Genomic DNA, 20,914 nt, shown 5'->3' on the forward strand with positions numbered 1-20,914 from the left:
CTCCACCGCTTTCCCAGGCCACAGCAGAGAGCCAGATTGGAAGTGGATCAGCTGGGACCTGAACCAGTGCCCATGTGGAATGCCAGCACCGCAGGCAGCGGCCTCACCTGCCATGCCACAGCACCAGCCCCAGCGGCAAAATTTCTTAATAAACCTTTCCCCAAACTTATTCTAAAAACAGTAGCCTATGAGGGGATGTGGTATTTATTTTTTTTAATATTTTTTATTTTAATATTAAACAAACCAAAGGTGAATTTGTTCATAATTCTTTCCTTCTTTTTCATAAAGATATTTATATAATTTATTTTTCTATTTGAAAAGCAGAAAGGCAGAGTTATAAAGAGTGAGGGGGGGGAGAGAGAGAGAGAGAGATCTTTTTTTTTTTTTTTTTTTTTTGACAGGCAGAGTGGACAGTGAGAGAGACAGAGAGAAAGGTCTTCCTTTGCCGTTGGTTCACCCTCCAATGGCCACTGCGGCCGGCGCGCTGCGGCCGGCACACCGCGCTGATCTGAAGGCAGGAGCCAGGTGTTTTTCCTCGTCTCCCATGGGGTGCAGGGCCCAAGCACTTGGGCCATCCTCCACTGCACTCCCTGGCCTGGAAGAGGAAGCAACCGGGACAGAATTCGGCGCCCCGACCGGGACTAGAACCCGGGGTGCCGGCGCCGCAAGGCAGAGGATTAGCCTAGTCAGCCGCGGCGCCGGCCGAGAGAGAGAGAGATCTTTCATCAGTTGGTTCACTCCCAATACGGCTGAATCGGCCAGCCAAAACTAGCAGTCAGGAGCTTCATCCAGTGTCCCTCATGGGTGCAGGGGCCCAAGCACTTGGGCCATCTTCCACTGCTTTCCCAGGCTCATTAGCAGGGAGCTGGATCAGAAGTGGGACAGCTGAGATTCGAACCAGCACACCTAAAGGAAGCTGGCACTGCAGGCTACAGTTTAACTCTCTGCCACAATGCCGGCCCCTCCTGTCTTTAGACTGCTTCAGTATCTTCTCATGGAAGGCTTTTGGTATAGCAGTTGAGATGCCACTTAGATACCTACAATCCCATTTTGGAGTGCCTGGGTGTGAGCTCCAGCTCCACTTTCCAATTCCAACTCCCTACTAACGCGCACTGAAGACAGCAGGCAATGGGGGCTGGCATTGTAGTATAGCAAGTAAAACAAGCACCTGCAATGCTAGCATCCCATATGGGCACAGGTATGTGTCCTGACTGCTGCACTTCCAATCCTGCTCGCTGCTAATGGCCTGGGAAAAGTAGCAGAAGATGGCCAAGTGTTTGGGCCCTGTAACCATATGGGAGACCTGGGAGAATCTCCCAGGCCTGACTGTTATGGCCATCTGGGGAGTGAACCTGTAGATGAAAAACTCTGTTTCTCTAACTCTTTGAAATAAACTGCTTTAGTCCAAATGAAAATCTGAATTTTTCTTGGTATCTTGGTGTCCAAGTCAGAAGATTTTAACTTGCATAGGTTTTAATTGTGTATGACTACCTTTATCATTTACCCAATACAGTTCAAACCATCATTATATATTGAGCCTCAATACCAAAGCTTCAATATGGGGCACTGTGGAAATCAATTAACAATAGATCACAGGGCTGGCGCTGTGGCGTAGTAGGTAAAAGTTGCCGCCTGCAGTGCTAGCATCCCATATGGGCACTGCTTCAAGTCCCGGCTGCTCCACTTCCGATTCATCTCTCTGCTATGGCTTGGGAAAGCAGTAGAAAATAGCCCAAGTCCTTGGGGCCCCTGCACCTGAGTGGAGACCCAGAAGAAGCCCCTGGCTCCTGGCTTCAGATCGGCGCAGCTCCAGCTGTTGTGGCCATCTGGGGACCTTTCCCTCTCTGCCTCTCCTCTGTGTAACTCTGACTTTAAATAAATAAATCTTTAAAGAAAAAAAAAAAGACTAACTAGGTGTCTACTGAATTCTTATGCCCACATCTGGAGTGGGGAAAAGCAACAGGAGGGGAGCAACATAGTAATAACTTGTGATTTTACCTTGCACAATCAATGACTAAAAGGACAGCAACTTCTCACGTGCTTCATTTGCCAATTGTGTATTTTCTTTGGTATTGCATCTAGACAAATCTTTGCCTGTTAATTTATGGAGCACTTTATCTTATTATGCTTTATATATTTTGAATACAAGTTTTTTTTTTAATCAGACATGTATTTTACAAATAATTTTACCAGTCTGTACCTTACCTTACCATTTTAAAAAAAGATTTATTTATTTATTTAAAAGTCAGAGTTACCCAGAGAGAGAAGGAGAGGCAGAGAGAGGTCTTCCATCCACTGGTTCACTCGCCAATTGGCCGCAACAGCCACAGATGCGCTGATCTGAAGCCAGAAGTCAGGAGCTTCTTCTGGGTCTCTCACATGGGTGCAAGGGCTCAAGCACTTGGGCCATCTTCTACTGCTTTCCCAGGCACATTAGCAGAGAGCTGGATTGGAAATGGAGCAGCTAGGACTTGAACCGGTGCCCATATGGGACGCCGGCACTGCAGGTGGCAGCTTTACCCACTATACCATAGTGCCGGCCCCACCTTACCATTTTTAAACTGTGTCTTTTCAAAAGCAGAGAATTTGAAGAGTGATGAAGTCCAACACTGGTTATTTCCTTTATGGTTTATGCTTTTTGTGTCTCATTTATGCCTAACCCAAAGTTTTATAATGTTAGCTCAGATTTAGGCCTATGATTCATTTCAAGTTAATTATTATATATTGTACAATTAACAGCCAAGGTTCACTGTTTGGCATATGGAATCCAATTGTTCCAACATAATTTGTGGGGTAAAAAGGTTGAGATCAATGGATTTTCATATAACAACACAGGCAGTTTACTACTTTGTTTTCAGATCCTATACAGCAACTAATCTTTAAGTAATTATAGTTCCTGAAAAGTATATTAAAATATTCCCCCCTTTAAGTTATATATTTATGTGAGGCCAGATATCTTTCATATATGTTACCCAAAATATACTACAACACATTGAATACAGGAACAGATATGTGGATCCAGCTGGTTTTTATTAAGCCAGACATTAAAGAGATCTTTTAAAATGTAATACAATGCCAGTCTTAATTTCTTTGAAAATATACTTATCCATTAAAATGCTATTCATATTAATATGCCCTAAGTTTATTATAGCTGTTTTAAGTGAATTAGTAAATTAATATTTAATTTTCTGCTCATTTTGAATAAAAATATAGTAAATATCAATAGATATAATCCATATAAACAAAAGTATTTTGGTATCCTCATAAATTTTAGAAGTGCAAAGAGGTTCTGAGGCCAAAACCAAACTGCCATCATTTGTCCCTTTCATTACTGAAATTATTGCTCTTATAGCCAGAGTAATGCATCTGGTTGCCTCTTCATACAGCCAGAGAAATTCAGATCTGACCAGGTCTGACCTGTTTTCAGAGCCCTGTGGTAGCTTGCTAGTCTTAATACTAAGGCAAGGCCTGAGTGATCAAGCTTCCCCAGGTTTTCTCATTCCATTCTCTCCTTTCTTTTTATTCTCTGAAAAAGTCTTATTTTCAGTAGGGCCAATAAATGCACCAAGCCCCACCTGTCCTTGGGACCTTTGTACTGGCTCTACCTACCTCAAGCCTAAAATATTACCTCTCTCTCCACTCCTCCCCTTTGTCTCATTAGTTCCCACTCATCCTTATTCCTACCCTCAGGTTAGGTAAGATCTCTTCTGTATAATTCTGACAGTTCCCTGCATATTTCTTTTATAGAATTTATAAGTTTGGGAGAGTGTACTTTTGGAATTACATTATTTAACACCTCTTTTATTTCACAGAATAGAAATATAATAAACATGTATGTAAAAATCTGGCAACATGTAAAAAATCATTAATTTTCATCAAATTTTCACAGTGGTCATAAACGTCATCTCTAGATCCCTGGAACGTCTCTCCTGATAGGAATATCTGTTGGCCTGGAGGCTTTACTCATTGGACAAAAGTGACTCACGTTGTGGGCTCTGAACCACACTTTATCATTTCCAATACCAGGAGCAGACAGGGACTAAAGGAATTAGCATGACCTATGGGAGGGGCTGGAGACTAAAGGTGAGCCAGGTGGGCAATACGTGATGGAGCCTTGGCTAGTTTCAGGCCTGGCAATCTCCTGTGTATGCTGCTACACACTATGGCTGGTAGGCAGTAACTCCATGCATGACTCCACAGGGAGAGGACGACAGGAAGCTCTATATTTGACCCTTCCAAGATTCTGCCCTAAGTATCACTTCTATGGCTAATTTTAACCGGTATCTTTTCTCTATAATAAACTAAGTATAACTGCTTTCTGTAAGTTCTTGAAGTCTTTTCTAGCAAATTATCAAAGTGATTGTGGAAGCCCTTAAACTCACAACTGGTATCCGAAGTAAAAGCAGTTTTGAATGACTTTGTCTCAGATGCTGCATACTGGCTAAACTCATTGCAACAACTTGTTCAAGATCATATCACAGGGGTTGGTGTTGTGGCCCAGTGGGTTAAAGGCCCGGTCTGCAGTGCCAGCATTCCACATGGGCGCCAGTTCGAGTCCCAGCTACTCCATTTCCAATCCAGCTCTCTGCTGTGGCCTGGGAAGGCAGTAAGGATTGCCCAAGTCCTTAGGCCCCTGTGCTTGCATGAGAGACCCAGAGGAAGCCCCTGGCTCTAGGCTCCGAGCTTCAGATCGGCACAGCTCTGGCCACTGCGGCCGACTGGTGAGTAAACTAGCAGATGGAAGACACCTCTCTCTCTGCCTCTCCTTCTTTCTCTGTGTAACTCTTTCAAGTAAATAAATAAATCTTTAAAAAAAAAGATCATATCACAAAGATTTAAGACTTGATATAACCAACACATTTAACTATATTTTATCTCACAGTACAAATCAAAATTTAATATTAGATCTTGTGAAAGAAAAATGAGAACCTCCAGCATTATCATCGCTAAAGTAGTATCATAAAAGATTAGTAAATGTTAGCACAGGTGAGGAATGCAGAATACTTAAATTCCCTCCTTGAAACTAAGACTTAGTTATAAGCACTCTAATACTTACAGCTTGCCTTTGAATTTCTTCCAAATAAAATATGAACTATTTAGACTAAAAACAAATAAAAACTAAGTTGTTGTGTGTTACTATAAAATAATAAGCACATTTAGCATTTAGGGGGACAGGTAACAATTCTGCCAAGAGAACAATCATTTGATACCATAATCTGCAAACAATGGGCACCAAGCTCTTCCTCACATTTTCCCCTGTAAGTTTGCATGTTCTTTCTCAATAGTTTTCCTCTTACATTCTGGAACTCTTCTTATCTCTAGGAAGAGGTCAGGGGAACTAGAATCTGTCAATCTATGCAAGACCAGCTGGACTGCTTTAAGCTGAATACTGTACCCAAAAGCCATTTCCACCTAAAAACTGGAACCATTACTTAAGATACTAAAAAAATACTTCTTAAAATGTATATATATTATATATATATATATGTATAGCTGTATAACAATGAGACACTGTGAATAGAGCACTCATATTTTTAGCAATTATAAAAACATAAGGTGATGTTCAGGCAACTGATTGCAATTAACTGGTTAAGTACATTAATTGGCTTTATGTAGGTCCAGAACAAATATTACACATTGAATTGCTATTTACTTACATTAAAATTGACTATCAAATTTCTACGCAGATCTGAAAACCAATGGTCAAGCTGTACTATGTCAGTTTTCGCAAGCCAATCATGACAAAAATGATCAGTCTGGATCTACATTAAAATTAATCATTAAAGGAGTACCGAGGGATGTGAAATACAGGCAATAAGAAAGAGAAAGGGTGAATGTTAAGTAAAGCATGGGAAAGAGGAGGGACAAACTAATGCATTACACATACACACTAATGCCCACAAATAACCCAGAGACAGAGAGAGTACCTGGAAAGCTGTGAGTGCGCCAGTCCCTGGGTTATACAGGCATCGCAGCGAAGGCATGCTGTCCGCCAGGCTGGAGCAGCCCAGCCACAGAGACCTGGGCATAGAGCACTGCAGAGAGAGGACAACTATGAGATGGGACAGTATGAGACAGAATGGCACAGATTACAGGAACTTTCAAGGCTTGCCTGAATGTAATACTCCATTTGCAGCTGGCCTTTACAATAGAAACATCTTTAAGAAATGGTACTACTTACTGGTTCTAATCCCAGAGAAAAACTCAGAAACACTAGTAGCCAAAAAGCAATAGGAAAAAAGGTAATAGGTCAAAAAAACAAGTTTTAATAAAAATTTGTGTCTCTATTCTTCTTTGTATGAGTCTAAAGGCAATCTACTTCTTAATTCAATTGATTACTTTCCTTTACACACCTCAATTCATCTCCCATAAATTCAACCACAGGTTAAAACGTTGTGCAGACTAAGCAATAAGACAAATACTTCATGGTAGCATTACAATGTTAGGAATGGCAAATCAGAAAACAGAACACCACAGGAAGGTTTTTGTGTTTTTTGTTGTTGTTGTTTTAGAAGAAAACGTATTGTATGCCTCCGGCTTTGACAACAACTAACTCTCTGCACAGTTTGCAAGTGTTTTATGTATCTTGTTAGTCTGCTATTCATTAACCAAAATGCATAGTTACCATAGCAGCTGCCTCTTCATTTTTCCAGATGGGTTGGGGGGGTTGGGGGGTTGGGGGGTTGGGAGGAGGGAGAAGCAAGGGCAAGAAACAACCCAAACCAGGAGGGAAAACAACAGCAGAGTCAGAGAGACAGACCCACTGGGGGTGTAGAGGGGAGAGATCAAGAAAACCACAGGTATTAAAGCCTTTTAAACAAAACGAGTGGGTGTGAGAGTGTAAATATGTACAGAATGTATCCTGTCCCCCCCCCCCCAAAAGGTAGCAATTCCAATTGCCAGTAACACAAGTCACAAGTAAATGACACTGGTAGGCTACTGTGTCTTATAAAACACTGTACCAGAAGCGGGCAGGTGTTATGGTACAGCAGGTTAAGCCCCTATATGGGATTCCTGCATACCCTACTGGAGTGTTGGTTCAAATCCTTGCAATTCTACTTCCAGTCCAGCTCCTTGCTTATGTGCCTGGGAAGCAGGGGATATTGGCTCAAATACTTGAGTTAGTGCCACCCATGTGGGAGACCTTATGGAGTCACTGGATCTTGGCTTTGGCCTGGCCCAGACCTCGCTGTTGCAGCTATTTGGATGGAGAACCAGCATATGGAAGCTCTCCCTCTCCTTCCCTATCAAATGAATTAAGTAAATCTAAAAACAAACAACAACAAAGAAACAATGTACCCTTCAGAACAATTTCTACAATTTTCCTGTTCCTCTAAAAATATCCCATCTTAAAGTTCTGTCCTTGGAAGTTTTGTCCATCAATTTGAATGCTATTAAAGTCTAATAAAAAGTAAAAACAAACCAAAAACTTAAATACCAAGGGGCCAACGTTGTGGCGCAGTGAGCTACACTGCTGCTTACAATGCTGTCATCTCACATCGGAGCGCCAGTTCAAGTCCAAGCTGCTCTGTTTTTGATCCAGCTTCTGCTAATGTGCTTAGGAAGGCAATGGAGGATGATCCAGGTAATCAGGTCCCTATAATCCATAGGGAGACCCAAAGGAGCCCTGGGTTTCTGGCTTTGGCCTGGACCAGTTTTGGCCATTGTGGCCATTTGGGTAGTGAACCAATCTATGGAAGATGTCTCTCTCTTTCCCCACTTTTCTATCATTCTGCCATTCAAATAAAATAAATCCTAAAAAACGAAGAAACTAAAACTAGACCTAGTTCACCTAGTCATAGCACATATTAAAATAGGAGTACATGGGGCCCGGCGCTGTAGCATAGCAGGTAAAGCCACTGCCTCCAGTGCCAGCATCCCATATTGGCGCTCATTCGAGCCCCGGCTGCTCCACTTCTGATCCAGCTCTCTGCTATGGCCTGGGAAAGCAGAAGATGGCCCCAAGTCCTTGGGCCCCTGCACCCAAGTGGTAGACCCAGAAGAAGCTCCTGCTCCTGGCTTCATATCGGCACAGCTCTGGCCATTGCAGCCAACTGCAGAGTGAACCAGTGGATGGAAGATCTCTCTCTCTCTGCCTTTCCTTCTCTGTGTAACTCTGACTTTCAAATAAATCCTTAAAAAGGGGGGGGGGGGAGTACATGGATTAAAATCTAATATAGATATCACTAAGCTTTATATTAGATTTTGAAATATTTAATATTGTGGGCTTTTTTCTCTCTAGTTATAGAAATTAATATTGGGAAGCAAAGTGGAGTTCATACTGTTCATATTGGGAAGCAGTAGTGGGTGTCTGGAATAGCAGCTAAGACGCCACTTGAGGCGCCAGCAATCCATATGGGGGTGACTAGGTTTGAGTCCTGGTTCTGTTTCTGATCCAACTTCTTGCTAATGCATACCCTGGGAAGGCAGCAGATGATGTCCTGAATAGTTGAGTCCCTGACACTCACATTAGAGACCCAAATTTGAGTTCCCCGCTATGGATTTGGCTGGGCCTAGCCCTGACTATTGTGAGCATCTGGAGAGGGAACCACTAGATAGGAGACGTGTTGGTCTGTCTGCCATGAAAATTTAAAAATAAAGGGAAGCAATGTATTCATCATTCATACCACCTACAACTGATATAAGGACAGTAGATTGCAAAGGACTCCAAAAGATTATCTGATCTACACCCCATTTTCAGATCATTATCCTCTTTTTATAGTTAAAGCAATTGATACCCAGAAGAAATTCAGTATTTGTTCATGCATTAATTTAAAAAGTAGAGAATTAAAGACTAAATTTCTGGCCCAGACTCTCAGTCCAGAATTCCTCTTGACTCTATCCATCCTTAGATCCAGAGATATCAGATTTCAAAAAGAATAGCCACGAAAGGTATCACTGGGTAGCACAGCAAGCAAAACAGCTAAATTTTCCTAACTGCCACATAATCTCCTCTTTTTTTACTTGTTTCGATTGTTTCTTCACCTCAAAATACAATCCATTTTGCAAATAGCAGATAAACAGAATAAATAATTATCTTCGCTGTTATGTCACTCTCATCAAAAATTTAGAATGGCTCTCTATACCACTGCATGAAATCCAAGCACACTATCAGTGTGACCTTTCCCCACTCCCTACTTCAACTGCCTTCTTTGTTCTTCCAACTGGTCCTGGCATTCCAGCTCATTAACTTCCTTACACCCTGTTCAAATGCTCACCTTACCCCTATTTCCTTCTGTGTTTCACCCTGCCAATCCACACCCACTGTTTTTCTCCTCTGAACTATGTATTTATTTATTTTTGACAGGCAGAGTGGACAGTGAAAGAGAGACAGAGAGAAAGGTCTTCCTTTTGCCATTGGTTCACCCTCCAATGGCTGCCGTGGCCGGAGCGCTATGGCCGGCGCACCGCGCTGATCTGAAGGCAGGAGCCAGGTGCTTCTCCTGGTCTCCCATGGGGTGTAGGGCCCAAGCACTTGGGCCATCCTCCACTGCACTCCCTGGCCACAGCAAAGAGCTGGTCTGGAAGAGGGGCAACCGGGAAAGAATCTAGCGCCCCGACCGGGACTAGAACCTGGTGTGCCAGCGCCACAAGGCAGAGGATTAGCCTATTGAGCCGCGGCTCCGGCCCCTCTGAACTATTTATACAAATTTCAATCTCTTTCAGTGGTTTCCAGTACAACAGATTCTCATATTAAAAGGAAACAGTAGGGACTGGCACTGTTGCATAGGGCATTAAGCAGCTGTCTGCAATGCCAGCGTCCCATATGGACCCTGGTTCAATTCCAGGCTGCTCTACTTCCTATCCAGTTCCCTGCTAATGCACCTGAGAAACAGTGCATTACCTTCAGAAGCAGTAGGTGGCCCTTGGAACCAAAGTACATGCTGAAACCATCTGCATGATGTGCAATAGAGCCGGGTCTAGAAGCCAACCAGAAGCCCTTGAGTTGGGACTCTTTTTTTATTAAAATATTTATTTTCTTTTAAAGATTTGTTTTATTTATTTGTTTGAAAGACAGAGAGAGGGAAAAGGGGAGGGGTGTCTTTCATCCACTGGTTCATTCCCCAAATGGCAGCGATGACTAGAGCTGGGCTGGTCTGTAGCCAGGAGCCAGGAGCTTCATCTGGGTCTCCCATGGGGTAGCAGGAGCCCAAGCACTTGCGCACTCTTCTACTGAATTTCCAGGCATGTTAGCAGGGAGCTAGATTGGAAGTGGAGCAGCCAGGACTGAAACGGATACCCATAAAGGATGCGGGGGTTGCAGGTGGGGCTTAACCCACTATGCTGTAACGCTGGCCCTGATATATATTTATTTCTATTACTGAGTATTGCTTGGTAAGTTTTTAAGGCCTTCCTCCTGTGAATTATATGTCTTCTCCATTTTATATAGCAATCTGTTATTTTTACAGATTTGCAGATTTTTACTCAGATGAATTATCTGAGTTTCTTTCCAGTTATTCATTCATCCATATATTCCAACAAAATTCAAAACAATGAAAAATTTCAAAAGGCTTACTCCATCCTTTTAAACAAAAATTCCAAAATAAAATTATAATCAATAATGAGTCACATATACCCAAGAAAGCTGCTAGATATACCAGTGTGATTTCCAAAACAGCATTAACTTGCAAATACCACACAGAGGATGCATTCTTGATTATTACAACAATTGGTATGGGTATGAAAACTACACTTGAATATAGTCAGATTTGCTAATTATCATAAGATTTTATATATATTATGGCTCAATTTAAAAATGAATTTTCAAATCAGTTTGCATTATAACAATTAATCTTACCCATACTGGTAAGTGTCACTTAAAAATATTGAGGAAAAATATAATTACAAAATAAATGGAGGAGGCTACCTCATTTACTTTACCTCCTTCCCTTCTATCTTCCCATTTTGGAAAATTAGCTAAATGAAGGAGGGGAATCAAAGGCAATCTGAGCAGTAAGTAACAGAGTGGAAATTACTGTCATTTTGGTTACTGAACTCATATAGTTTGTGTGTGTGCTTGTGTTTCAGGACCATTCTGATCATCCAGTTCCTGACAGACCTAAGACTTTTCTGTCACACTACATTTAATAAATAATGCTCTTTAAATTTTACCCTTATGGGTAGGTGTTTGGCTTAGTGTTTAAGACTCAGTTAAGTTGCCTGTGTCCCACACCGAGTAACTGTGATAACCAGCTCGGGTTTCTGACTCTGGTTTCCTGCTAATACAGACACTGAGAGGCAGAGCGCATGATGGTTCAAGTAGCTGGGTGGGTCCCTGGCACCCATGGGAGAGATGTCGATTCAATGCCTGATTTCCAATTTTTACCTTGACCAGCCCCAGGAGTTGAGGGCATTTGGGAAGTGAACTAGCAGATGGAAAGTTTTCTCTCTTGGCCTCTCAAGTAAATTATTTTTTTTTAAGATTTATTTATTTATTTGAAAATCAAAACTACACAGAGAAAGGAGAGGCAGAGAGAGAGAGAAAGAGAAAGGGGTCTTCCATCTGATGGTTCACTCCCCAATTGGCCGCAACGGCAGGAGCTGCGCCGATCCGAAGCCCTGAGACAGGAGCTTCTTCCGGGTATCCCACGTGGGTACAGGGGCCCAAGGACTTGGGCCATCTTCTACTGCTTTCCCAGGCCATAGCAAAGAGCTGGATCAGAAGTGGAGCAGCTGGGTCTTGAACCAGCACTCATATAGGATGCTGGCGCTTCAGGCCAGGGCATCAACCCATTGCGCCACAGCGCCGGCCCCCAAATAATTTATTTTTAAAAATAAAAATAAAATCTACCTTTAAAACACCCAGAAAACACAGAGCTTTCCCTTAAAAAATATTTATTTGAAAAGCAGAATGACAGAGAGAAAGAAAGTGACAGATACCCAGGAGTTTGCAACTCCATCCACATCTCCCATGTGGGTGGCAAGGACCCAGGTATTTGGGGCATCTTTTGTTGCCTTACCAGGCACATTAGCAGGGAGGTGGATCAGAAGCAGGGTAGTCAGGACTCAAACCAGTATTCATATTGGATAAAGGCATTGCAAACAAGGCTTAATCTGCTCTGCCACAAGATCAGCTTCCAAGCATACAGCTTTCTACTGAGGGTTTTGGCCACCCTTATGGTTTCTCCTTCCAAATTATATTTAAATTACTAAGATTTTCTTTCTATATTTAAAAACTTTAATTAAAAAAGGTTCTATATTAAGCTGCAATCCAGCAACAACACTTTCATGTTTAAATATTTAACTTCTATTAACTGTTAAAGAACTTTTGAATGACCTACTTCTTAGGCAGTTCCCCTACACAGTCTGAAAAGCTACAGCAAGGTTAGTTAACAGCCATGTCTCCATTCTATACAAATCCAGCCCTGCACAGCACCTATTTCTCAGCTCATTTTCTACCTAACCTCACTCCAAGAGACAGTTTTGAAAAAATCAAAAATTTAAATATTATAATTTATCACAATGACTGTTATTAAGCATACACAGTCCCTGCACACATGTGCATGCACACACACATGCGCACACACACACGCGCACACACACACAAAAACACACGTGCTTGATCATCTTTTCTACTATCTGAAAGTATCAGAAAAAAAGATAGAAATGTCGCAACAAAGAGTCTTTAGTGCTTCAGGAAAAATATAGTGTCTACTGCCCATCAGGTTCAACGGCACAAATTCATTTACACAGAGAACAGTGAAAACTTCCTCTCCTCCCCCTGCACTTGGCTGCCTGGAGTAATGTCACAGATTCTCTTCACTGATAGAGAGCCCTACAGGCAAAGGGCTGGCCTCAGCATTTACTATATGAAAGCTGAATGACAAAATCTCTTAAACTCAGGTCCCTGTTGGTCAACTTCTAGGAGTAATAGAAGCTATAATGATCAACAATAAAAGGATTGCTGCATTGAGAGTTTATGTGTCCTTAAGCCATGGAATAGAAGAATTCCCTTTTCGCTACTATATCAACTAAAAAATTCAGGCCAAGAGAACTGCAGTATTCACAGGCCATAAAATGTACATTTGGTTTCTACCTATACAAATTCAATGATCACCTTTAAGAATTCCAATATAGATCACTCCAAAAATAACCTCCCCTCATCACCTATCTGCCTAGGTTTAATTCACAAAGTTATAATAAAACCAATATAAAGGTTCTAAAAACTGCAAAGTATTTTTAAAAAAAAGCATAAAGTGGCATTATTATGAAGAACAGGCTTCCATGAATTTCGATTGCAAAATATTCTGGGACATCATCATGAAACATGGATCACAGAATCAATAAATTCATACACCAATCAAATATTTATTTTTCATTACCAGAAATGGAAACAGGTAGAATACAAGGAGAGGGGAACTAAAGTTTATCAGACAAAAATTATTTGGCAGACATTGTTGCAGATTATTTAAATATATTATTTCATTTACATATTATGGTCTTTTAAAGAGTTTTGTATTTTCACTTTAAGAGGAAAATAAACCCAAGTTCAGAAAAGTTATAATGACTAATGTAAATGACAGAAACAAGACCCCAATGTGTTCGTCTCTAAAATTTATAGACTCATTACCACAAAGATCTGCTCTGAAATAGTTTACATCCTATTTTAGGGAGATAAATGAACACAAATAGCAACTATAGATAGGAGAGTGTTCCGTGAAAATGGCACTTTAAAAGTCAGACACAGTAGGGCTAGTGCTCTGGTATGGTAGGTTAAGTCTCTGCCTGCAGTGCTAGCATCCCATATGGGCACTGGTTCAAGTCCTGGCTGCTCCACTTCCGATCCATCTCTCTGCTGTGGCCTGGGAAAGCAGTAGAAGATGGTCCAAGTCCTTGGGCCCCTGCACCCACATGGGAGACCTGGAAGAAGCTCCTGGCTCCTGATCGGCCCTGCTCCAGCTGTTGCAGCCATCTGGGAAGTGAACCAGCAGATGGAAGATTTCTGTCTCTGTCTCCCCTTCACTAACTCTTCTTTCAAATACATCTTTAAAAGGGGGAGAGGAGGGAGCCAGAGCTGGTTTAGGGGTACCAGACTGACTAAAAAAATTAAAATTCATCCAAGTAGCTACTGTAATCATCAAAGGAATAGCCACGGGCCAGCACTGTGGCATATGGGTAAAGCCGCTGCCTGCAGTTCCAGCATCCCATATGGGCGATGGTTCAAATCCCAGCTGCTCCACTTCCAATCCAGCTCTCTGTTATGACTTGGGAAAGCAACGAAAGATGACCTAAGTCCTGGGGCCCCTGCACCCATGTGAGAGACCCAGAAGAAGCTCCTGGCTCCTGGCTTCAGATTTGCGCAGCTCCAGCCATGGTGGCCATCTGGGGAGTGAACCAGCAGATGCAAGACCTTTCTCTCTCTCTCTCTGCCTCTCCTTCTTTCTGTGTAACTCTTTCAAATAAATAACATCAAAACAAGGACAACTGCAGGCATTTAGTATATCTGTTAGGACACCTGTCTCACATCGCAGTGTCTGGGTTCAATTCCAGGCTCTGGCTGCTGACTGCAGCTTCCTGCTAACACAGACCCCAGGAAGCAGTGGTGATAGCTCAAGTAGTTGGGTCCCTGTCATCCACATGGGAGACCTGGAATGAGTTTGTGGCTCCCTGCAGTGCTGGCATCCAAACGTGCATCTGTTCAATTCTCAGCTGCTCCACTTCCAATCCAGCTCTGTGCTGTGACTGGGAAAGCATTAGAAGATGGCCCAAGTGCTTGGATCTCTGCACCCATGTGGTAGATTCAAAAGAAGCTCCTGATTCCTGGCTTCTGCCTGGCTCAGCCCTGGCCACTGCGGCCATCTGGAGATTGAACCAGCAGATGGAAGCTTTTTCTCTCTCTGCCTCTGCTTCTCTGCCTTTCTAAAAGAAACAAAACTTAAAAAAAGGAAGGGGAGGGGAGGAGAGGGGTAGGGAGGAGAGGAGGGAAAGAAAAAGGAAAAAGGAAGGAAGGAAGGAAGGAAGGAAGGAGATCTATCTATCTATCTATCTATCTATCTATCTATCTATCTATCTATCTATAGAGAGAGAGAAAGAGAAAGGGAGGAAGAGGAGTCAGAAGTAACTCCAGGATTTCAAACTTGAAAGACTGAAGAATGATACTACCATGCTAGACACTGGGAAATAAAAGTGTTGCAGGAGAAGAGAAGGCAGGAAAGCTCAGAAATCATGAATCTGATGTGATATTAAACCTCTGGTATGCAAATGTATAAGTAAAAATATAGCATGAAAGCATGGATATAAACCTGCAGTGATTTCACAGATGTGAGAGTAACTCATTTCTGTATTAATAATAATGCACCAGGCTGAAAGCATGTGTTGGGCTGTACAGTTGGCACAGGTTAAGATGCCAACTGGAATAATCTGCATCCCAGATCTAAGCGTCTAGATTCAAGCCCTGGCTCTGCTTCTGATTCCAGCTTCCTACTAAATGTGCACCATGAAAGGCAGAAGACAATGACTCTAGTACTTGCATCCCTGTTACCCATGTGGGAGATCTGACTGGGCTCTCACCTTTTGGCTTCAGCCTGGCACAGCCCTGGCTATCATAGACATGTAGTGAATTAGCAAATGGAAGATCTCCCCTCTCCCTCCCTACACAAATAAAATATATAAAAAAAAATGTTTTAAGCATTGGTAATAAAAATACTAGGAAGATTTTTAAAAATACTAATTGATACCTCTCCCTCTTCTTTCCTACCTGAACAATTCACTTCAACAGCTAGGTGAATGTAGGCTAAGAAGGCATTATACTGAGTGGCAGCAGTGGTTACAGTGGTCTACTACAGGCTTTTGGAATCCAAGTAGTTTAAGAAAGATATTTCTGATGCGTAAGAGCCTGGCACAGAGTTTCAGGGCCCACGTAGAATGATGGGAGGAAACATATGCCCAGGAGAGTGACCCGGCATGGAGGATTGTGCCCTAGTGGAGTGAGCAAGGCTTATGGCCTTGTTTAAATACCGATGGAGTTTGTGGATTCAAAAGGCTTACATAGTCTGGGCAGCTCATGTCAAGAGCCTCAGGTGGTCACTGATGTCATACATAAGAGTGTTAATTGTTAAATTAACAACAGGAGTCACTGTGCACTAACTCCCCATGCAGAACCTCTGTCCTCAATGAGTTGTATTATGAAAGATAACTGTAAAACTTGTTCTCAAAGTTTTTTTGTGTGTGCTTGTGTGTGCAAATTGTTGAAATCTTTACTTAGCATAGAGTTAGTTTTCTGTATACAAAGTTGATTGAAAATGAATCTTAATGGAGAATAGGACTAGAAAGGGAGAGGGAGGAGGAGAAGGGGTGGGAGTGTGGATGGTAGGGTAGATATGGTGGGAAGAATAACTATATTCCTGAAGTTCTACTTATGACATTTGTGTTCCTTAAAAATAAGTGACCTAAATGAAGGATCTCTGTGAGTGGGATCCCAGCGGAAAGAACAGGCCATCAAAGAAGGAGGTACCTTTCTCTGATAGGAGGAGAGAACTTCCACTTTGACTAAGGCCTTGTCTAAATAACGTCAGAGTTTGTGAACTCAAGAGGCTTCCATAGCCTTGGCAGCTCATGACAAGAGCCTCGGGTAATCACTGAAGTCATAAATAAGAGTGTCAATTGTTAAATCAACAACAGGAGTCACTGTGCACTTAATCCCCATGTAGGACCTCTGTCCTTAATGTGTTGTACTATGTGAATTAATAGTATAACTAGTACTCAAACAGTATATTTTATACTTTGTGTTTCTGTGTGAGTGCAAACTGTTGAAATCTTTACTTAGTATATACTAAATTGATCTTCTGTATATAAAGATAATTGAAAATGAATCTTGATGAAGAATGAGATGGGAGAGGGAGTGGAAGATGGGATGGTTGCGGGTGGGAGAGTGGTTATGGGGAGAAAAAGATGCTATAATCCAAAAGTTGTACTTTGGAAATTTATATTTATTAAATAAAAGTTTTAAAAAATTAATTAATTAATTAAAAGAAGAAAATGGTATATTCAATGCAAAACCAGACTGGTCACGCGCAAAGGTCAAGGCAACAGTTTCTGGGGATGTTCCAGGCCATTTTGCTCATTGACTCTGGAAGGCCAAAGAATGACAACATAAACTTATAATGGAAGTGTTTTGTGAGAGTTAGCAAAACAAAGCTTTAGCAGAAAAATGCCTAGGAAAGCTTCACCAGGCAATTCTTACACCACCATGATAAAGCTCCTGCTCATTCCTCTCATTAAACGAAGGAAACTATGCAAGAGTTTCAATAGGAAATCATTAAGAATCCACCTTACAGTCTTGATTTGGCTCCTTCAGACCTCCTTTTTCTTCTTAACCTTAGAAAATTATTTAAAGGGCACCCATTTTCTATAGTTAATAATGTAAACAGAAGACTGCATTGCCACGGTTAAATTCACAGAACAACTCAGTTCTTCGGTGAAAAACTAAATGGTATGTATTATCAGAAAGGTATCTGGACTGCAATGGAACTTATGATGAAAAAAAGCTTATAAGTTGCTATTTGAAATCCCCTTATATATAGGTTGATCATCTCTTATTCAAAATGCTTAGAACTAAAAATATTTTGGATTTGGGAATGTTTTCAAGAACATAACACTATCTTGGGATTCAAGTCTAAACATAAAATTCATTTTTGTTTTCTATACAATCTCATACATATAGCCTCTAGGAAATTTCATACAATATTTTTAGTGCACCTGTGTTTCGACAGTGACCTATCACATAAGGTTGGGTATGGAATTTTCCACTTGTGGCTTCATGTCAGTGCTGAATATGTTTTAGATTTTGGAGCACTTTGGATTTCAGGCCTTTGGATTAGGGATGTTCAACATATAATAACTATTTGTCACTTCAAGTTTAAACGTATAAATCCTCCCCTAGGGCTGGCGCTGTGGTAAACAGGCTAAGCCACTGCTTGTAGAGCCAGCATCCCATATCAGCACAAATTCATGTCCTGGCTGCTCCACTTCCAATCCAGCTCTCTGCTTATGGCCTGGGAAAGCAGAAGATGCCCAAGTGCTCTGGCTCCTGCACTCACATGGGAGAGCCAGAGAAGCTCCTGGCTACAGATCGGCTCAGCTCTGGCTGTTGCAGCCATTTGGGAAGTAAACCAGTGGAGAGAAGACCTTTCTGTCTCTCCTTCTGTCTGTAATTCTACCTCTCAAACAAATAAAAAAAACCTTTTTTAAAAAGTTCACCCTAAAATATGAAAATATGCATGCTGTTATTGTAAGTCATTCAATTTGTGGTAATTTGTTATGTAACAAGAGATCACTCATAAAATAAGCCACTGAAGAAAACAAATTCATGACTCCATTAATGGAGTTTGAGGAGGAATAGGATATTTACATAGTCTCAAAATACCTTTACACAAAATATTTACTCATTACAACGGACAAAACTAATTACACAGTGGAAAAAAGCCTGGTTGGCATCTTAATCAAAAGAATCACATTTATATTACCAATAATGCAACACATTAAAATCATGTGTCGCCGGCGCTGCGGCTCACTAGGCTAATCCTCCACCTTGCGGCGCTGGCACACCAGGTTCTAGTCCCGGTCGGGGCGCCGGATTCTGTCCCGGTTGCCCCTCTTCCAGGCCAGCTCTCTGCTGTGGCCAGGGAGTGCAGTGGAGGATGGCCCAAGTACTTGGGCCCTGCACCCCATGGGAGACCAGGATAAGTACCTGGCTCCTGCCATCGGATCAGCACGGTGCGCCGACTGCAGCGCACCGGCCGCGGCGGCCGTTGGAGGGTGAACCAACAGTAAAGGAAGACCTTTCTCTGTCTCTCTCTCACTGTCCACTCTGCATGTCAAAAAAAGAAAGAAAAAAAAAAGATAAAAAAAAAAAACATGTGTCACTTCACAGTATGCAATAAGAATACAGCATCACCTCTGATATTCCAGTGAAAAACAACCTGGATCTAATCAAGAAAAAACATCAGAAAGATGCAAGCTCAAAAACACTACACAAGAACTGGCCTATAATCCTTAAAACTGTCAGTGTCACCCAAGTCAAGAAGCACTGAAGGACTGTCAGGAGACCACAGAGACACAGCCACCAGATGGAACGCAGGACTCGCACTGCATCTTTTCACTGTAAAAGACATTTATTGAGATTACCAGAGAAACCTGAACAGGGGTCTGTGGGTTACATGACAATGATGTGTCATTATGAATTTCCTTATTCTGATGATTGTTATCAGGTTATGCAAGACAATGTTTTTGTGGGTAGGAAATGCACATCACTGAATTCAGGGGTGATGGAGCATTGTGTTAATGCTTTACTCCTACATGGCTTATGGAAAAAATGTTATTTCCATTTTAATTATAATTCTTCTGCAGTTTCAGAATGCTTAAAATCAAATGTGGAAAATTAATTAATGAAAATATACATATTTGGGATTTTGCTTTTGGCTATAATGTAGTAACTGTTACCAGACTAAATTTCTCTCTCTCTCTGCCTCTCTGTAACTCTGCCTTTCAAATAAGATAAATCTTAAAAAGAAATGTTTAATAGATTATAGAAAACTGAAGGCATTAGGCAACAACTAATTTAGCCAAGACTTTAGGAGTCTTGATCCCAGGCAGAAGAGAAATTACAGTGAACCAGACATTCTGTCAACAAGTTCCCCTGGAGGCATTTGCTGACTCTTAAGTTTTACATACACAGGCCGGCGCCGCAGCTCACTAGGCTAATCCTCCGCCTAGCGGCGCCGGCACACCGGGTTCTAGTCCCGGTCGGGGCGCCGGATTCTGTCCCGGTTGCCCCTCTTCCAGGCCAGCCCTCTGCTGTGGCCAGGGAGTGCAGTGGAGGATGGCCCAGGTGCTTGGGCCCTGCACCCCATGGGAGACCAGGAAAAGCACCTGGCTCCTGGCTCCTGCCATCGGATCAGCGCGGTGCGCCGGCCGCAGCGCGCCGGCCGCGGCGGCCATTGGAGGGTGAACCAACGGCAAAGGAAGACCTTTCTCTCTGTCTCTCTCTCTCTCTGTCAACTCTGCCTGTCAAAAAAAAAAAAAAAGTATATATATATATATATATATATATATACACACACACACACACACACACTTATGGAGTGGGTGTTTGGTATAGCAGTTAAGACACAGCTTGGGACACCCAACATCCCATCTCTGAGTGCCTGGTTTAGTCCTGGTTCCACTCCAAGTTCCAGCTTCCAGCTAATCACACCCTGGAGTCAGCAGGTGATGACTCAGGTAGTTCAGTCCTGCCACTCACATGGGAGACTTGGGTTGAGTTCTTGGCCTCTGAGCCTGGCCTGGCTCTGGCTGTTGCAGCACTACAATCTGGCTGCATCAGCAAAGGTCCATCCTCTTCAAGCAGCTGAATGTGCCTCCTCCAGTGCACTCAGGCCCTGGACTGCCAAACATCTACTTAACTGCTTAAGCTGAGCCACAAGTACAGACCAGAGACAAAGCAAGAAAGCAGAGACCACTCATGTGGGCAGGAACAAAGCATCTGCCAAAGGGGATGTCCCCACTAAGAGCTCACTCGTCCTTCAAGCAGGGATCAGTACTGTCACTGCCTCGGTGGAGAGTAAAGAGACTCAGCTGGTCGTAGCTGCACACGAAGCGGATCCCAACGAACTGGTCATTTTCCTGCCTACCCTATGTGGAAGGCCAGACCAGGACGCCTAGTCTACACTAAGAGCTGTACCACCACTGCCTCCAAGCAAGTGAACTTGGAAGACAAAGGCATTCTAGCTAAGCTGGTGGAAGCCATCAGCACCAACCACAATAACAGTTATGACAAGATCTGACACTATTGAGGAGGAAAACTTCTGGGTCCAAACTGCGGCTTGCATTGCCAAGTTACAAAAAGACAGAGTTTGGGACTAGCATTGTGGCAAAGCAGGTAAAGCTATTGCCTGCATCACTGGCATCTCATGTG

The 20,914-nt window shown here is 42.4% G+C and overlaps 1 protein-coding gene and 1 pseudogene across 20 annotated transcripts in view; one reads left to right on the forward strand and one right to left on the reverse strand.

Moving 5' to 3' along the window:
- Positions 1-20,914, reverse strand: part of BTRC (beta-transducin repeat containing E3 ubiquitin protein ligase) — a 224,338-nt gene that overhangs the window by 139,825 nt on the left and 63,599 nt on the right. For 16 of the 20 annotated variants that reach the window (XR_007911097.2, XM_002718665.5, XM_008270376.4 and 13 more), the window contains one exon: positions 5,928-6,035. The exons of the other annotated variants lie outside the window; for them this stretch is intronic. Coding sequence is in view for 15 of the 16 variants with exons in the window: in XM_002718665.5 (XP_002718711.1) it covers positions 5,928-6,035 (108 nt within the window). In the remaining variant the exon portion in view is untranslated. The remainder of the gene's footprint in view (positions 1-5,927; positions 6,036-20,914) is intronic. 20 annotated transcript variants of the gene reach the window in all.
- On the forward strand, positions 6,080-20,783 carry LOC108178436 (large ribosomal subunit protein eL8-like; annotated as a pseudogene).

This window comes from Oryctolagus cuniculus, chromosome 15, assembly GCF_964237555.1.
Source record: "Oryctolagus cuniculus chromosome 15, mOryCun1.1, whole genome shotgun sequence".
Classification (NCBI taxonomy): domain Eukaryota; kingdom Metazoa; phylum Chordata; class Mammalia; order Lagomorpha; family Leporidae; genus Oryctolagus; species Oryctolagus cuniculus.